Raw genomic sequence first — 19,393 nt, forward strand, 5'->3', positions numbered from 1 at the left:
CACAACATTACCATCAGTCAGCATTTGACAGAGTAAGAACAACATAATTTAAGAAATTCTTACTTTTTTTTTTTTTTGAAAAAACAACTTAGTGTCATTTCATTAAAAATTCCCAAAAACAGGAAAAAAAACCACGAGTTTAAGAGATTATTCTAGACAGGCCTAAAATAATTTTGAAGTCGTAACATTCTGAATAAAAGTTAAAAAGCTAAAAATGTAAATGAATTATCTGATTACAATGCTTTCAATTCTAGTTAGTTCAAAAATGGTAAATTCCAGTTCCTGCAGATATTCCAGTTTTGCTTTGTGCTTGGAATTCTTCTCCACGTTCCCGCGAGGGCGCTGCATTCCAATACAATATTTTTCCATAACTCTTCAACGCTCTTGCGGGTTCTGCCATATACCCTTGCATTTCGTTTTTGTCAAATGTTAGACACCACTACTCCAAAGCCGCACTTGAACACGCTTGTTGCAAATATATTTCTCTTGATTTTGAGTAGTGTCGCTTCTTTAATTTCATTTCATTCGCTCGGGAAACTGATCAGCTCTAGACTTTTATAGAATCTGTCACAAAGCTCCGAAGCAATACAGCAGCTCCCAAATATGTGATCTATGGTTTCTTTATTTCCTCTGTATATAAGAAAGCTCGCATTCGGGATGCTCATATACGTGTTGATACAATCACGAGTGTTGAGTCTTTCCTAGAAGGCGAGCCATAGGATGAACTGGTGTTGAGGGATAATCTTCGTTGACCATACAAGAGAAGCCCATTCTACTTTCTGCGTTTTTTCCCGCCTCTCATATTTTCTTCAATACCAGCTTCCCATTGTCCTCAGCTTTCCATTTATGAATATCCGGTCTGTCGTGTAGTTGTATGTTACTTATATGATCAAGTATCCTTTGTCCTTCTGGATTTCTTCTCAGGAGTGAGTCCCAATTCTGTCTTTAATGTCTCTGATTTTCGCTTTTGCGCAGTCCCTTCTGATATGGGTATTTTGAAACTCCTCCTTGTGGATGATAGGTTGGTTTTCGAACCAGGGGTCGTGCCAGAATAGAGTGTCTTTCCCGTCCCCTAGCCGGATGTCATAAAGATCTGCAATATCGCTTCTTTGTTTAAGAATCTTTTTTAGAGACCAGCTCATACCTTCATTAATCTGTCATAAATTCTTACTTGTGTTTCCTTGTTCTTAGAGTTTAATCTTTTCCAGTAGGCATTAATGAACTCCCCCTTTCATTTTCTGGGATGTGGTCTCTAAAGGGCTCTCAAGCTGCTTCGAGATAGAGAAAGATCATTCACTAGAATTTTCTCAAGGACATTTGAGATACTAATATTTCACACAACTCTAACATGGGTTTTGTTTCATTACTCAGATTTCCTTTTCTTCATTCCATTCACGATTTTTTGCACCATTCATAACATCAACGTAGTAGTATTTTTTAGTACGCAAACTATACAAGTGAAATACAAAAAACAAAAAAAGTATACTACTTAGGCGTTGCAGCTAGCTTATGCATAGAAGATGCTGTTGTTCAGGGCTAGTGAGGATAACTATATAAATTTCAAATTTGATGTGCGAATATTATAATTTTAGTTCACATAAAAAACTATTTAAATAAGCTAGCAATGACTTAAATTGATTTTGCTTCTTAGTTGACTAGCTATGAAAAATGAAATCAAATATGTAGTTATCATAACAAGCCAACAGGTAGGAGAGATGAGAACACTAAACACACCATCAAGAAATATAGCAAGCAGCTCCACCCTCATAAAACAAATCATGAGAGTTGTCTGAGAACTTCTATTAACTCTTAATTAATGGAAATCAGGTATTCAAATGAATATGCGATCGTGCAAGAAATGATCAAAAAATGCGTATTAATCTGCCATCGAAAGAGAAATCAGCTGATAGTACTAAATGATGGACCTTTATAGTATCCACATGGATGAAATTGAGGAATTGTGCAGCTAGACCTTTGAGAATCTCCATCAATCATATTTACTAAAGTGGAAATCAAGCATGCATACTGTGAGATATAATATTTTATTATCTTTATTAGCATTCAAGGGTATTTTAGTCTATTAGCACTTAAGGGTATTTCAGTCTATTGTAATCATTAACTATATAAACTCTTTATTAAATTTAGTTTATTTAGGTTTTTTAATAAGAAATCCTAGCTTCTCTCTTTGTTTCATCATGGTATCAGAGCCTCCATTTATGGATTCTCTTTGCTCAACCTAAAACTTCAATCTATAGCTTCCGATCTGGATTTAGTGTTGAAGTCTGCAATCGTCAATGGTATTCTTTTGATTTCGTTTCCTTTTTATTAGTTAGATTGTTTGAAGATTTGTATTCGTGTCGCGTTGTGCCGCATCGTGCCGCATCGTGTCGTTTCGTGCCTTTTAGTGGTATATTCATGTTTCTGTATTTGTGGTGTCGTTATATTGTATTTGTTGCTGTTGTTTTCACTATCGTGCCGTTTTGTGTCGTTTTGTGCTATATTCATGCTTCTGTATTTGTGGTGTCGTTGTATTTTGGAATTTGTATTTGTTGTTGTTGTTTTTCACCATGTGTAATCGTAGAGATGATTCGCTCCAGTCTATTAGTGTTCAGTTAGACGGGAAAAATTACTCATATTGGAATTATGTTATGAAAATTTTTCAGCGAGGAAAATCTATGTGGAGTTATGTAACAGGATTGCAGATCAAACCTACATATGTTAATTTGAGTAATTGTGAGGCTTTGGTTAAAACTTGGGAGACAGATAACTCGAAAGTTATTACGTGGATTAACAATTCTGTTATCCACTTTATTGGCATTCAGTTGGCTAAATATGATACATCTAAGGAAGTTTGGGATCATCTGGCCAGGCTATATACGACGTCGAATTTTGCTAAACAATATCAGCTAGCCTAGAGCGGACATTCGCTCACTTCATCAGAATGATAAGAGTATACAAGAATTTTATTCTGTCATGTCTGATCTTTAGGATCAATTAGCCCTCATTGAGTCTGCATAATTGCAAAAATTTGAACCCGACATAGGTCGTCGAGAAGAGCAACGTTTAGTACAGTTTTTAATGGCCCTTCCAAATGACTTTGAGGGACTGCATGGAACAATTTTACATCGCTCCCCTCTTCCTACTGTTGACTCTATTGTCAATGAATTGCTAGCGGAGGAAATTCGACTTAGGTCTGAAATAGACAAGGAATTTGTTACGCCTACAAATCCATATGTTTTTTTTGCTAGCAATCAAAATCGGCCTGCTTCTAAAGCCTCTATAAATGAATGTGCATTCTGCAAAAAGAATGGTCATTGGAATGCTCAATGTCCGAAGTTAGTGGATAAGAATAAACAGCAATTACAATCACCTCAACAACAACGTTCGCCACCAAGTTCCCAACTTATCGCCCACCACATATCGGTAATACGACTGCTGCTTCAACCTTGGATACATATATGTTTGAGCAGTTTCAACAGTTCTTCACCTCACAGCCTCATGCTATGTCCGCCTCTTCTCATAAAGGTTTATCATCGTCTGATAATTCAGGTATATCGTCTGCCTTATGAATATTAGATTCAGGCGCATCTCATCATATGTCTCCTAACATTAACTCATTTGTTTCAGTTAATTATGTTCCATCATTTTCTGTCATGACTGTCGATGGTACTTCAATTCTATTGGCATGAATTGGTTTTGTGCATACACCTATTTTTATCTCTCCCACATGTTTACTATATTCCCAATCTTTCTTTAAATCTTATATCTGTTAGTCAATTGTGTGATTATGGTCTCACAATTTTGTTTACCTCTTCTAATTGTTGTGTTAAGGACCCACGGTCACAGAAGGTGATTGGGATAGGCCGTAGAAAAGGAGGACTTTATATTTTGGATGAACTCAAAGTATCAGATGTTGTTTCCTCCAGCATAAACTTGTCATCATTTCGTTGAATCATTCATCCTCATAATTTTACCTTTGGGATTCCCGTTTGGGTCATGTTTCTGGATCTCGTTTAATGTTTTTAGTGTCTACTAGAACTTTGAGTTGTTTAGAAATTCATGACATTTTAGATTGTAGTGGTTGCAAATTGGCTAAATTTTCAGCATTACCTTTTTATAAAAGTATTTCTTTTTCCATTGCTCCATTTGATCTCGTGCATTCTGATGTGTGGGGACCTTCTCCTATTTCCTCTAAAGGAGATTTTCGATATTATATTTTGTTTATTGATGACTTTACTCGTTATACTTGGGTTTATCTTATGAAACGTATGTCTGAATTTCTCACTATAGTCACCAATTTTCGAGCTCTTGTGAGAACTAAACATTCTTCAGTCATTAAATATTTTATGTGTGATTTAGGGGGTGAATACACCTCTAATGATTTCTCTTAATTACTTGCCTCTGATGGTACCATTCACCAAACCTCATGTACCGACACTCCTCAACAAAATGGCGTGGCTGAAAGAAAACATCGTCATCTTGTTGAAACAACTCGTTCTTTCATGCTATCAGTCGAAGTTCCTAGTGTGATTTGGGGAGAAGTAGTTTTACTGTTGCTCATGTGATCAATAAAATCCCAATATCTCATAATTCTGGTTTGTCCCCTTTTGAAAAATTATATGTTCATTCACCTGATTATTCCTCATTATGTGTTTTTGGTTGTAATTGTTTTGTCCTTCGACCACGTGTTGAGCGTAATAAGTTGTCTTCCCGGTCTGCCTTATGTGTTTTTTAGTCAACATTCTTGAGTCATTAAATATTTTATATGTGATTTAGGGGGTGAATACACCTCTAATGATTTCTCTCAGTTATTTGCCTCTGATGGTATCATTCACCAAACCTCATGTACCGACACTCCTCAACAAAATGACGTAGCTGAAAGAAAATATCGTCATCTTGTTGAAACAGCTCGTTCTTTCATGCTATTAGTCGAAGTTCCTAGTGTGTTTTGGGGAGAAGTAATTCTTATTGTTGCTCATGTGATCAATAAAATCCCAATATCTCATAATTCTGGTTTGTCCCCTTTTGAAAAATTGTATGGTCATTCACCTGATTATTACTCATTATGTGTTTTTGGTTGTAATTGTTTTGTCCTTCGACCACATGTTGAGCGTAATAAGTTGTCTTCCCGGTCTGTCTTATGTGTTTTTTTGGGTTACGGCATTGGTCAAAAGGGATATTGTTGTTTTGATCCAGTTAGTCAAAAGTTATATGTCTCGCGTCATGTTGTGTTTTCATAGCACATTCCATTTTTCTCTATTCCTACTAGTTCACATCATATGACCCAAACAGATCTAGTTCGCATTGATCCCTTTGACATTGAACCCGATGAAGATCTATCTGATACTTTGGTTCACGATACACCCACCTCCCATATTCTTACTCCTACAACCACTCAATTGTCGGATGAGACTGTAGATCCTCCTCGTCATCACTCCTATCGCATTCGTAAGTCTACTAAACTTCTAGATTTTGAGTACTCCTCTTATTCTAATTCTTTTTATTCCTTTGTCACTTTTGTTCATCGTTTTTCTAAGTCTTCATCCTATAGAGAAGCAGTTCGTGATCCCTTTAGCAGGTTGTTATGGTTGAGGAACTTACTGCTTTATATCAGGCTCATACATGGGATTTGGTTTCACTACCATCTGGAAAACATGTTATTGCTTCTCATTGGGTCTACAAGATTAAAACAAAATCAGATGGTTTCGTTGAGCGATACAAAGCTCGACTTGTTGCTAAAGGCTATTCTCAAGAGTATGGCATGGATTATGAGGAAACATTTGCTCCTGTTGCGAAAATGAAGACCGTTCATATTTTGATTGTTGTTGCTTCGGTTTTCCAATGGAAAATCTCTCAAATGGATGTGAAAATGCTTTCTTGAATGGTGACCTTCATGAAGAGGTTTATATGACGCCTCCCCCAGGTGTTCCTCATCAGCTTGGTGAAGTTTGTAAGCTTCGCAAAGCTCTTTATGGTCTCAAACAAGCACCACGTGCCTGGTTTGAAAAGTTCTCTATTGTGATCACTTCACTTGGCTTTCTTCCTAGTCACCATGATTCGGCTTTATTTGTTAAGCGTACACCAACAGGACGTATTCTTTTATCCCTATATGTTGATGATATGATTATTACAGGTGATGATCATGATGGTATTGAAATATTAAAGTCTGAGTTGGCACATTTTTTTGCTATGAAAGATTTGGGCATGCTACGTTATTTTTTTATAATTGAGATAGCCTATTCTCCTAAAGGTTATCTCTTATCTTAATCAAAGTACATTGCTGACTTGTTTGAGCGCACTCAACTAACCGACAATCGAACTGTTGATACACCCCTTGAGACCAATGCTAGATATTCTACGTCTAATGGCACTCCTTTGGAGGATTCTGGTCTTTATCGTACCATTGTTGGAAGTTTGGTATATCTTACTGTAACTCACCCAGACATTGCACATGTAGTTCATGTAGTTAGTTAGTTTGCCACTGCCCCTACTACAGTTCATTGGTTTGTTGTACTTCGTATTCTCAAGTATCTTCGGGGCACTCAATTTCACAGTCTCATGTTTCCTTCCACGTCTTCATTAGAGTTGCGCGTCTACTCTGATGCGGATTGTGCTGGTTATCCTACGGACCGCAAGTCGACCACTGGATATTGTATTTTCCTCGGTGATTTGCTTATTTCGTGGAAGAGCAAAAAACAAGATGTCATCTCTCGATCTTCTACAGAAGCTGAGTTACGTGCCATGGCCTCGACTACCTGTGAAATTGTTTGATTACGTTGATTACTTGCTGATATGGGTATTTCACTTTCTCAACCTACTCCGCTACATTGCGATAATCAAAGTGCTATTCAGATTGCACGGAATTCCGTTTTTCATGAGCGAACCAAACATATCGAGATTGATTGTCATGTCACTCGTCATCATCTACAGACTCACACCATCACTTTGTCATTTGTTCCTTCCTCTTTGCAGATTGTTGATATATTTACAAAAGCACACTCGGCTTCGTGCTTTCATTTTCTAACTGACAAACTCTCTATGCTTATTGTTGTTGCATCGTGAGTTTGAGAGGGTGTGTTAGATATATTATTTTATTATCTTTATTAGCATTCAAGGATATTTTAGTTTATTAACACTTAATGATATTTCAGTATACAGTTAATCATTAACTGTATAAACTCTTTATTATATTTAGTTTATTTAGGTTTGTTAATAAGAAACCCTAACTTCTCTCTTTGTTACATCACATGCATAAACTTCTCAATAGACATTGGCGAAGTGGGTGTTGGTTCAAACATGGTTAGAGCTACTCACATGACCATCTGGATTCCCATACGTTCCCAATAGATAGTATGAACATCATAGACCTTCAGAACTCCAGTACTATATGGTTCTATATTGGATTCATACAGAGTCTTACTTAAGACACTTGACTCCATAGATACCAAATTCAGATGTTTCTCACTCTTGGAATCAACTTTCTGAGCCCTTCTTCTACCTGTGGTGAGTTTTCCATTCCAAATATCAGAACAAGCTTACTGCCTAATATGATGAAAAAACAAAATGAAGCTATTTGTAATTTATTTTCCTTACAAGTGTATATATATATGACAAGACTCAAAAGTTTGAAGTCAAATTTATGTATTTTTAAATAATAATATTTTATACATAAAATTATATATAACAATTAACAATTTTAATCTTATTAAAAAAATTAAAATATTTTATTCTAAAACATTATTACTTTGTTTCTTATTTAATAGTTATTTTAAATAAAATGTACTGTATATATAAATATATATTAGAATTTTAGTTTTAAAATAAAAATAGAAAAGTAAAAGCTTTATTTAAAAATATTTTATTCTAAATTATGATTGAGTTTAATAATTATAAACAAATTATATATAAAAAATAAAATTATTAATTTTGTTAAAATTTAAAACATAAACCTTTTATTAAGAATATACAAAATTACGTTTAAACATTAAGAAGGGAACGTGGAAAAAAATTTGATGAAGTCTAGAAGATTGCTTACTTATTATTGCATCAAAATGGAGTAACCCTTTTATATATTATAAGATAAAATGCAAACAATACCCTTTACACTAAATATAAGATCTTGACATTGATTATGTGGAGTTTAGATGGATTGTATATCTACTCAAGATTTAAGAGTTAAACTAACTTTTCATATTTAATTATGATGAGACAATAAAATTGTAATTTAAATTACTTACAAAATAGCCTTTCATGAGCAAACAAAATATTTGAATATAGATGGTTAGTGTCCCATACAAATTCATACATGTCTAATAAAAAAATAACTAGCAAATATATTCAAAATGGCCCTTGAATACATTTAGTTTCAAAATCTACTTGTCAAGTTGAACGAGAAATTTTCATCTTTATAAGTGATGTAAAGTTTGTACATAATTTTGTCTAAAAATTAAGTTGGAAGATGCATTAGTATGTTCATTTGTTAAGGGCATATTTAAACACGTCATATTAGTTAGCGATGTTATTAATTCATGTATACGTGTAAAATGAGTCGTATAAATAGGTCGGCTTCGGAATGTAAAACGCGTTTTGAGTCATAGTAAGAACCCCAAAATTAAACCCCTAGACCGCCTCCACATAGTGGTTTCTTTATCATCTTCATCTTTTATTGATCGATTCTCATATTAATCCGAGGAAGCGTCATTTAATTGGATATCAAGAAGCCAAGTGTTTGATTAGCTCCCACGCAGAAGATATCGTGCACTTTTTGAGATCATGTTATAAGGTAATTCATGCTCTGAATTGAAGTTATTTTTCACATTGATTGCTCTCCAAACACATCAAGATATCAATATGGAGTCTTGGTAAGGATTTTGCCTCTTCTTTTTATTTTTAATTGTTTTGTATTCTTTTTCCTTATGATCTTATCATAATTTACTCAAACTATTCTTTACATAAATTTTTGTTAAAAATACACATAAATTAGATTATTTGTCATTTTTATAAGCAATCAAGTCACGGCAACCTTTGTAAAAATGATCTTGTACAACATCAAAAAAATAAAAATAAACACATCAAACATTGGCCACACATTCTTGAAATTAAATAACCCTTTACACACTTGGTTTAATAATAATACTTGATTATTTCACTTAGATTATAATTTTATAAATAAATTAATTTAATTAATGACAATAATTTGTTTACTATTTTTGTCATTCCTTAAAAAATAATAAAAATGGTAAAAATGTAAATAATTAAGCATTTGAAAGCATAAAAATTACTGGGAATAGTATAATATATTATGAAGATTTTTTACTTTCCAATCCTAATTAATTTTCTTTGGAAAATTCACACATATTTAGAATTAGATTTAAATACTTAATCTAGACACTACAATTATTAAACATTTATATATATTCTCATTTATATTGTCAAAATCTTTGAATATTTAGAACAAAACATTTTTAAAATCTCTTAATTAAGTAACTAAATTCAAGACAAAGAAATCTAATGCTATTGCCCGAATTTCAATTTGTTTCTATAACTTGAAATTAAAAGTTAAGTTTATTTCTTTTATTTGTTGAAAATAATTGAGATTGATTCAATTGATATAATTTGAAATTCTTTAAATAATTCCAAACCAAAAATAAATCTAATTATTAAATAACCCAAAATTCAATTACACAAATTTCTCAAATATCGTGAAAACAATGTTCAAATATCACCAACTATTATATAACCCAATTTCTTAAATAATCTTTAAAAAAAATATGTAAGTAACTTAAAAAATAAAAATAAAAACAACCTTAATATCTTTTTTCCATTTCTCTATATTGAAATAATATTTTATTTTAATAAACTTATAAGAGAAATATCATGACTTCTTAAAACAAAATTTATTTGTATGAACGGTTTAATTAATTAAAACCAAGAATTATTATCAACTCCTTAGTCCTGAATCCTGATGCATTGTTCATATTTTCTAAAATTAATTAAGATTTCTTTATTTATTATTTGTGAATTTGTATTTAGATTCAAGTTTAAAAATACAAAACAATTCAAAACATAGAAATTAATATGACAATACATCTAACTAAAACACAATTCAAAATCCTTAAAAATATATTAAAAACTTTCATCAGTCCATACAAATAAAAAAACAACAAAAGAAAAACAAGCAAACATAAAAATAAATGGTACCAAACTACCATTAGAACCAACCCTAAATTCAAAACACAACACAACACAACACACACACACACAAAAAACAATAAAAACAAAAAAACAAAAAAATTACATGAAATATGATTTTTGACCCGATCAACCCAGAATGATCAAAGTCTTCAAAAATACCCACTAGGGCCACCACGGAAGTAACTGGAGTTCCTCCCCATAGCAGGATGAGGACCACCAAAAGTAGGTGGCTGAGGACCGCGGTTGAAATTGAAGCCCCCATTGGAGCTACCTTCGCCACCATTATTATTAACGGAGCTAGTTGCCGCTAGCAAGTGAAGAGGGTTGGAAGCCTCAGACATGTGTTGGGCAACCATGGCCTTCACGTTCTCAAGAGAACCCTTGAGCTGCTCGAGTTGAGCATAGCTCATCTCCTCTATAGAACGTTCCCACCATCTTTGCTCCCTTCCAGCACGCAAGGCTTGGGTGATGGCCTCCCCACGCCTTTTCTCAGCCTCCAACTGTTCCTGAACCTCCATTAGTCGAGCATTCAGGTCCCGGATGTTAGTATGCCTGTGAGCCTCCACAAGCTGTTGAGTCTCGTGGGAAAGTCCCATCGAGGAGGAGGATGGACCATCAGTCCCCATAAATCGAGCAATCAATTCCTCGACGCTCGGGTGACCAAACGAGAATACCTTCTTCCCCGGAGAGAAGACAATCATCAGCATCTCAGCACCACATAGTGTGGTAAGTTCGCTGGATTTCTTAAACAATCCAGTCCTTCTCTTAGAGAAGGTTACTTGAAGGTTACTCTCGTTCTGCATTTTAGCCATGGTGATTCTTTGACGTCCCTTGCTAATCCTCACCATAGCTAGAGTTAGTTAATTACAAATTAATCTCGAGAGTTTAGATGAAATATGAAAAGAGGAGATGTGTGTATGCATGGATTAGAGAGGGCCAATTTATACAATTAAATTAAAGATTGGCGGGCTCCTATGCCAATCAAAAATTTCTAATCTAGTGGATGTAAAATGCTCCACATGAACCAGCTATTTTTTTAAATCTTTTTATTTTACAAAATCTATGTATTAAATTTTTTACTTTCTTTTGCATATTTTTTTTCTTATATTGCAAAAGTTTTTACCTATGTTGTCTATTTTTATTACGAAAATCTTAATAATATTTTCTTTCCATAACTTGTTTAAGATTAAATAAATATTAAAGATGTTACTTAAAAAGATTATTTTCATTTAGTGTATAATTTGATGAATATGTATTATATTTTTACTTTTACTCAGTTTTAAATTGGAGAAATTGTAAAACGACAATAATGTAATAGTTTTATCTATTTTACCTCCGCATTTAAAATTTAAATGAGATAAATATTTATCATTATCACGTTAATTATTATGAATTACTAGATATTTTTTAAAACCATACCTACAAGATGTTTTTTAGAGTTATGCAATTAATTTAATAGGTGTATTACATTATAAGATTTAGAATGTGTTAAGTGCTCAAATTTTCTAACTTATATTGTGTAAAAGATCTAAATTATGAGGAGAGAATAGTCAATTGAAATTACATAGATTAATTTGCAATTTGGTTTAACATATAAGATAAATAATGAACTATATTTATATTATAATTTTTTATGTAAAAAGAATATAATATAATGATAAATATTATTTTGTCATTTTAATTAAAATGATAATACAAACTCTAAACTATTTATTTATTTATTATTCTCATTTTGTTATTTAATTTTTTATATCATTTTTAATTTTTTTTCATTACTATATAACATCTTTGTGTTATTATTTATAGTATTCTTAATTAAAATATTTAAAATAATTAAGGAGATTTTGATTTAGTAAAATAAATTGATAAAATTATATTTCAATTAAAAGGTGAATGTAATGTAATTATTTTTATTTGATTATAAAAAAAGTAATAAAAATAATTTCAATTTAATATATATATATATATATATTAAATTGAAAATTTTAATTTATATATATATAAATTATTACTTCTCATCACTTTAATAATTTTATTATTATTTAAATGATATTATCTAAAAAGTTTATTGCATGTATGCAAAGTACAACAATTGCATATATATATATATTTTGTTATGGTTTTTACTTTATTTAAGTTATAGAATTCAATATTCTAAGTAATTGGAGTTGTCAATCCATCTAAAAGAAAATATAGTCATAGAAGAATGAGAAGGGAAAAGAAATGAAAAGGAAAAATCACAGATGCCACAAAACTGCAACACAACACGACAAAAGATGATCCCAATATATGCATATAGCACCGATACGACAAAAACAATTATCTAAATATAAACATATAACACAAATACGACACAAAAAATCCTAATATATGCATATAATAATATAGTTACGACAAAAAATTATCCAAATATAGGCATATATCACAAATACGACAAAAGATAATCCAAACATACGCATATACAAACATTAATGAACATGATATACAAACATCAGTCAAGATAATATTCTATATTAAGTTCGAATAAACTAATATGAACATTAACCGGCTCTAATATTCTTGAAGAAAACTATAATATAATTTGAACCTCCCCTAGTCATTAGATGTAATTTTTCAAGGGGTGACCTATGATTGAATAATCCAACTATAATATATTTTCTTAAAAATTATACAATTAATTAATATTATTTAAATTATTTTATAAATTTAAATTGAGTTAAAAAAAGGTTTAAATTGTTTGAGTATCATAAAGTTTATTTATTTTTAAATGATAGTGCAATATAAAAAAAAAAGTTGTTTAAGCACGTTTAAACATGCATGATAAAATCCAAAAACAAAATGATAATAAAATTAATGTGCAAAGAAATCCTACAAACAAAAAATGAGATAACTAAAGTATTAATGTTTGATTTAAAATATAATATGTTTGATTTAAAATATAATATAAATTATAAACCATATAGGTTTATAATTATATATATATATATATATATATATATTAATATTAATATGTTATAAGTGGGGTTTGGAAAAAAAAATACGATCAGAAAGATCCAACTCGTTGATTTGGTCGATCCGATCCGAAAAAATCCGAATATGATGGATCGGATTCGGATATCGATTCGATATTTTTATTGAATTTTCGGATCAGATACGGATCAGGTAAAAAAATATTCGAATACCCGAAGCCGATCAAGTGAGTTTTAAAATTTAAAAATAAAATAACATATCGATAAAAAGTAGAAACCTTAAGAGTCTAAACAATAGTTAGTTTATTTTTATTATTGGTGCGAAATAATATTTTGGTAATTTTTAACCAACAACATCAATTAAAATAATTTTATGTTTATCTAAATAAAAATATTATTAAATAATTAATTATCAAACAAAAAATTAAAAATATGAAAAAAAATCAAATCGGCCGATATTCGGTTGGCTGATCCCCTGTTCAGATACCGGGTCGGATATGTATCACAATTTTTTTTTAAAATAAAGGCGGATATCCGATGTGAACCCTTGGTTATAAGGATGCATTACAAAGTTAAAATGTGATATTAAGTTATAAGGGGACGTTTGGTTCAAATAAAAGAATAAGAATAGGAATGGAATTAATAGATGTGTGGAATGAGAATAGGTATGACTGATAGAAGTGTAATGTTTGGTTATGAGTATTAATTATTCTCAATCTCATTAATAACATTTGGATATATTCATTCCATTGATGATGCTTGGTTTTATTCAAGAGAAATTATTAATATTATTTTATAAATAAATTAGATTAATATTTTTATTTTATTATATTTTATTTAAATAAAAATATAAAAAATTGGAGTGTGTCCTAATTTAATAAAATATAAATATTTAATATCTTATCATACTAATTATATATATAAATACTTAAAATAAATAGTTGAATGATTAAAAAAAAATTATATTTATAAATAAAAAGTTATTTATTAAACATAAAAAATATAAAATCAATTCTTTAAAATATTATATATTAATAATCGATCAAATTAAATATAATATTTTACTTAATAACATATATTATTATATTATATAATATTTTTTAATAACATTTTTTATTAAAATATTTCATATTTAACTTTTCTAATATTTATTTTATATAAAATTGTTATTTTATTTGTAAATTTTTATATTTTAATTAATTTATTATAATTTTATTGTTAATATATAATATTTAAATTAATTATTTTAAAAAAAATTATTATTATTAGTTATTATAATTATTATTAAAATTTTGTTTTATTAATTATTTTTTATTTTTAATAATTTCTTGATATTTTTTAAATAAATGAAATAATTTATTTAAATAAATTATAAATTTTATTATTATTTTAATTATAAAAGAATGTTTAATATAATTATTAAAGAAAAATATATATATTATTAGAATTATAATTATGAGAAAAAAAAATGTATTTAGAGAGGAATCAATGATTCCTGAATATTCTCCCAATTCATCCCAATTTAGAGATGGATGAATGATTCCTAAATTTAGAGAATCAAATCAAATGTTCTCAAATGAAACTCATAACCAAACCTGAAACCATTCATTTTATTCTCTTTTCCATTATTGAGTACAAATACCAAACGTTCCTTAAATATATTAATTTCTTAGGAGATGCAGGCAAAGATATATTTAAAATATTTACTTTAGTTTTACAAAATAAAATTTTTTTATGGATGGCCTAAGTTACTAGAGTGCAACAAGATTGAGCAATTAATATAGCTTCCATGAGAGAACCAAGCTAGCTATGGCTGGCTGCAAACGAACAGAACCCATCATCATCATCTCAAAGACAACAATTGTTACAGTTACGAGACCTGCTCCTCTTATAAGACAACAATTGTTACAGTTACGAAATCTGTATATCTTAGTACAACCAAACAACCTTACAAAAATCAAAATCAAAATCCAAACCAAAATGCAGAAAGTTCCTTTTCACTAAATTTTGAGAAGACAAAACTATTTACAGTCTGATAAGGAGTCACATTGATCATCATCCACAAGTGGTTAATCAAGCAGGGATCATCTGCAGAGTTTTTTAAGACATTGACTAGTAAGTAAGAAACAAGAAATATAGCAAAATATAAGAGGCCATTTAAGATTACCATTGTTGTTGGACAGTTGTTTCTTCCTTTCAGAGTCTTCATGGCTGCTTTGGCAAAAGATTGAGCCGCTTCAGCATCAGCCTCAGCTTCTTCTGCTTCCCTTGCAGCCTCTTCAGCTTCTGCAACAGCAGATTCTGCCTCCGCAACTGCTACGGCTGCGGCTGTTGCAGCCTCTTGTGGTGTCATTTTTCTCATCTTCGCTAACTGTAGATCTACTTGATCCCTAGGGAGTTCAAGTAGGATCATTTCATCTTTGTCCAATTTTGAACATCCTTCATGGACCACCATGGTTTGTGATGGTGGTGGTGGTGATGAGCTTCTTCTGCTGCTGTCAAAGGATGGCGCAATTCTGTACTTGCGTTTCATCTGCAAGACAATTATCATCAAAGAAACTAGCAATTCCCATTTATCCTAACAAGGTTATCTTCTTCATTTGAGGCTTACCTTTATCAGTTTCCCAATTGCAGTCAAATACTTCAATTTTGCTGATAACAACCGTTTAAAGTTTGGAGGTGACCAATATTGCTCCTGATGAAACAGGCAGAAAAAATAATGGAAAAATATTCTCCCAACAAAAAGACACTTTGAAGACCAAATGAAAAAAAGATCAAACACTTGGGACTTGTTCGATGAAGGGTTATCGGATTTAATCTAAATAACACTTTATTATCCCATCGGTAATCACTTCATCAACCAAAACACCCTTTATTTATTATATAATTTAAAAAATTAAATACGAAGGATATTTGAGCCATTTAACTCAAATAATCCACTTTTCCATCAACCAAGCTCTAATCTTGATGTAAGGTGGTTGCAAGATCACCGGCAAAACAATTGCTGAATATTATCCAACAACTTGAATGAACAAAGAACTAGAATTCAAGATTTTGGAAGCAAGAATAAGGAAAAAGCAATACCCGTTTGCACATAATAAAGCAAAAAACAAAATACGAAATAGGGATGTAGGAGGATGTCATAGAGTTTCAGTGGCTGAGTTCATCAGAATGGTGGAGAATTTCTTACTTAAGAAACTAGTAATCTGGGGGGTTCAAGACCTGTCTGTCAATATATTAAATGCAGCCTGTCCGCCAACTATACAGAATATGCATTGAGTCAAAAACATTTTACCTATTTAGGGAATCAAGTCATTGAGAATAAGCTGAAGGTCAGCCAATCAATTCCACACTTTTTTAAGTATTCAGACTACTGCCTTTCTATGCTTAGTATCTGTTTGCATATGTACATTAGTTTGTGAATACTTGCACATTATTCTACCTATCCAAATAATTTTTCAAACAATATTGCTGCATCATACATGTACTTGCACATGAAACAGTGACATATCAAATAAAGTCATGAATAATGTGTTGTGACAAACTCATTACTTCGAAAACCCAACCCCCCAAAGAAAAGCGTTTCTCATGTCCATCTATTATAAGAATAAAGAGGAATTCTTCGTAATAAAACCTTCATGTACTGTACCTCTATGAAAGTTGCTATTGTAGTCTTATTAGAACCACCTTGCTCCTTCAGGCTGCTTATAGCCTTCATTATTCGGTTATCAAGCCTGCAAGAAGATAATACTAATGTCTGAAACTGGAAACTGGGAACTGGTAAATTGACTAGGATATAAAACATGTGACATTATGTATGGTATGGTGGTAGTCTATGTAAAAGTATAAAGCGCAAAACAGCCATAAATCTTCAGAAGTTTAGTTTTGCCACAGATTCCAAAAGCTGATAACTCTACCGGGAAGCGTTCAAGCCTTCATACTTACCATGACTCAAGATGAATGCTATTAAAAACACAAAAAAGAAAATGTACAACAGCCATTACAGTTAACAGATGAACAAACAAGGAAATAGAATTGTCATAGGTTAATAAAATGGAACTCCTCAGTTTACTGACATCATCCTAGTTTACTCAAAAAATAAACATAACAGATGAACAACCAAGGAAATAGAATTGTCAACAGCTAATAGTAAGGAACTGTTCTTCTAAGCATATGCTAAAAGCAAACATATGTTCTTATATGGTATGCAAAAAGTCAGAAATTGGAAGCATATTATGAACACCAAATAGAAACACTAGTACTGTAAGAATACAGGCAAAGAACAACATTCACCTCGCAAATGACCTTTTAGGTCCACTAATCTGTGGATATTCCTTAGAAATTGCAAGAGGCTCAGTATCAAGAATATCTTCATTATTTTGACCTACTACAGTCAGCACCAAGGAGTTCTCATCTTGTTTAGAGGCTGAATGCAATCTTTTGAGGGCTAATCTAGCCTTGTCTCTTGAACCCCAGCCATGTGCCATAACACTCATGTTCCTCCATTTGTCCTGATATATACCAGCATTACTACGTTCTTAGTGAACCAAGCAATTTAAAACACTTTGGCAAGCAAACATCATGATGTTCACCTTCATTAAAATTGAAATGAGTCACACAACAATTTGATTAAGTTCAATTATTACCTTGAGATCTACATTTGAACGCAAATATAGAACACCACTAAATTCTGGATCTTTGAGTATGGTGCGCCATTTTCCAGCCCCATGCTTTGCTACACCAGCTTTGAGGGCTGATTCTTCTTCATGTGTCCATTTTTGCTTAGGAACACCCATTGAAGAAACAAAATCTGATGAGTACCTGAGCTGCACATAATTTAAGGATTCAATATTTGATAATAAACACACACAAGGACAAATGAGTATCAAGCACGCGTTTCAGAAACATATGATGCATAGGGTAGGGAAATAGATAGAACAAATTAGAGGAACCACTTCTCGCCACAGAAGACACGTCAAACTAAAACAAATGGTCTAAATGTGGGTCAGTATATTGCAATTTTATTGAAAAAGATAAAATTGGAGTTAGATTTTGTAACAGTAGTCACTACAACTATATATATATATAGTTCATATAAAAAAGCTATATATACCAAGGTCGATATGTCAAGAAAAAACAACTTAACTTTCTTGTTTTGTAACAATGGCTGGTACAGATTATCCTAACCAGTTTATTAATTAATTATAATATTCCCCAGAAATGTTTGTTCCAACAAATGAAACTCGGGGTATTTGATCTTAGCATTCAAACTCAACCCAAACTTTATAAGAAATAGATGAATACAAACACGAATCATTATATTCATTACAGTAGGTTATTTGAAATAGCAGATTCAGAAGGAAATGATTTACAAGAAGTGGTTGTTCTTGGGTTTTGGTGACACTGAATACCTAAGTAACCTCCAAGCTTTCCATAATTCTACTGTCAGACAATACAAAATCTCCATTGCCCCCATACAAACGAGAAAAGAAAAAACAGGAACTTTAATATATATATAATGAAACCCTAGACAAACACCTCAATCAAAACGGCGAGAGTAGATTTAAGCTCAACACAGATAGGTGATCACAAAATTACACACTGTGATTATAGAGAGAACAGGGGATTTGGAATACCTCACAGGATCCTGCGAATTTTGAGGCCGATAAGTTCCATTCTGCGGAGAATTTTATAGGTTAAATATCTCACTTCCTTTGTAGAAATTTATTTTTTAGGAGTCTAACCTAACAATTCACGTAATGGCCTCTTCCGATTTTAATTTTTTTCTAATAAGGTTTAATTAATTAATTCAAGAAAACAAAATTTAAAAGTGAAGTTATATTTTGAGCCAACAAAACTTAAGTATTTGACATAAAAAAAAAAGAAAATTTGAAAAAAGTTGAGGTCTTAAAATATTTAGTTTCACAATTCATATTTATTCGATTTTGTTGAAAATGCGAAACCAAATGGAGTCAATCACTGAAAATGATCCGAAAATATTAATACGATAATAATGATGCAAAGAAAAGTGTAATTAAAGAGGCTTTAACTTTAACTAACTGGGAATTAACATTAAAATCACAAATTAAATAAACGTTTAGAATTAATTGTCGTGAAATATGCTATAAATAACCATTTTCATTATAAATCTTGGATAACTATGTTATAAACACCTTTCTTGATTACCGCTAATCTTCTATGTTAATTTTTTATATATTTTTTTTCAAATT

The 19,393-nt window shown here is 31.2% G+C and overlaps 2 protein-coding genes across 3 annotated transcripts; both read right to left on the reverse strand.

The window, feature by feature from the left end:
* Positions 1–7,310: 7,310 nt before the first annotated feature.
* Positions 7,311–11,042, reverse strand: LOC124924951 (agamous-like MADS-box protein AGL62). The gene is made up of 2 exons (XM_047464932.1): positions 10,358–11,042; positions 7,311–7,498 (listed from the first exon to the last, which is right to left on the reverse strand). The coding sequence occupies exons 1-2, from the start codon at positions 11,040–11,042 to the stop codon at positions 7,311–7,313; spliced, it is 873 nt and encodes a 290-aa protein (XP_047320888.1).
* A 3,939-nt stretch (positions 11,043–14,981) lies between these two features.
* On the reverse strand, positions 14,982–18,901 carry LOC124927737 (telomere repeat-binding factor 1-like). 2 transcript variants are annotated; one of them, XM_047468199.1, is made up of 7 exons: positions 18,800–18,901; positions 17,810–17,984; positions 17,457–17,674; positions 16,813–16,897; positions 15,775–15,858; positions 15,331–15,696; positions 14,982–15,251 (listed from the first exon to the last, which is right to left on the reverse strand). In XM_047468199.1, the coding sequence occupies exons 2-7, from the start codon at positions 17,957–17,959 to the stop codon at positions 15,237–15,239; spliced, it is 918 nt and encodes a 305-aa protein (XP_047324155.1). In that variant the 5' UTR covers positions 17,960–17,984; positions 18,800–18,901; the 3' UTR covers positions 14,982–15,236. The 2 variants fall into 2 exon arrangements, with proteins under 2 accessions (XP_047324155.1, XP_047324154.1); XM_047468198.1 differs by having other exon boundaries at positions 17,810–17,989.
* Positions 18,902–19,393: the final 492 nt, after the last annotated feature.

The sequence above is a fragment of the Impatiens glandulifera genome, chromosome 2, assembly GCF_907164915.1.
Source record: "Impatiens glandulifera chromosome 2, dImpGla2.1, whole genome shotgun sequence".
Taxonomy (NCBI): domain Eukaryota; kingdom Viridiplantae; phylum Streptophyta; class Magnoliopsida; order Ericales; family Balsaminaceae; genus Impatiens; species Impatiens glandulifera.

Bases quoted from the DNA above. Each gene is read 5' to 3' on its own strand.
- LOC124924951 (XM_047464932.1), bottom strand. From the start codon at position 11,042: ATGGTGAGGATTAGCAAGGGACGTCAAAGAATCACCATGGCTAAAATG. The intron at 7,499-10,357 runs GTGGGTATTTTT...AACTCACCACAG, and splicing joins TTACTTCCGTGGTGGCCCTA to GTAGAAGAAGGGCTCAGAAA.
- LOC124927737 (XM_047468199.1), bottom strand. From the start codon at position 17,959: ATGGGTGTTCCTAAGCAAAAATGGACACATGAAGAAGAATCAGCCCTC. The intron at 16,898-17,456 runs GTGAATGTTGTT...ATCTTCTTGCAG, and splicing joins CCTAAAAGGTCATTTGCGAG to GCTTGATAACCGAATAATGA. The intron at 15,859-16,812 runs GTACAGTACATG...CTGTTTCATCAG, and splicing joins CAATAGCAACTTTCATAGAG to GAGCAATATTGGTCACCTCC.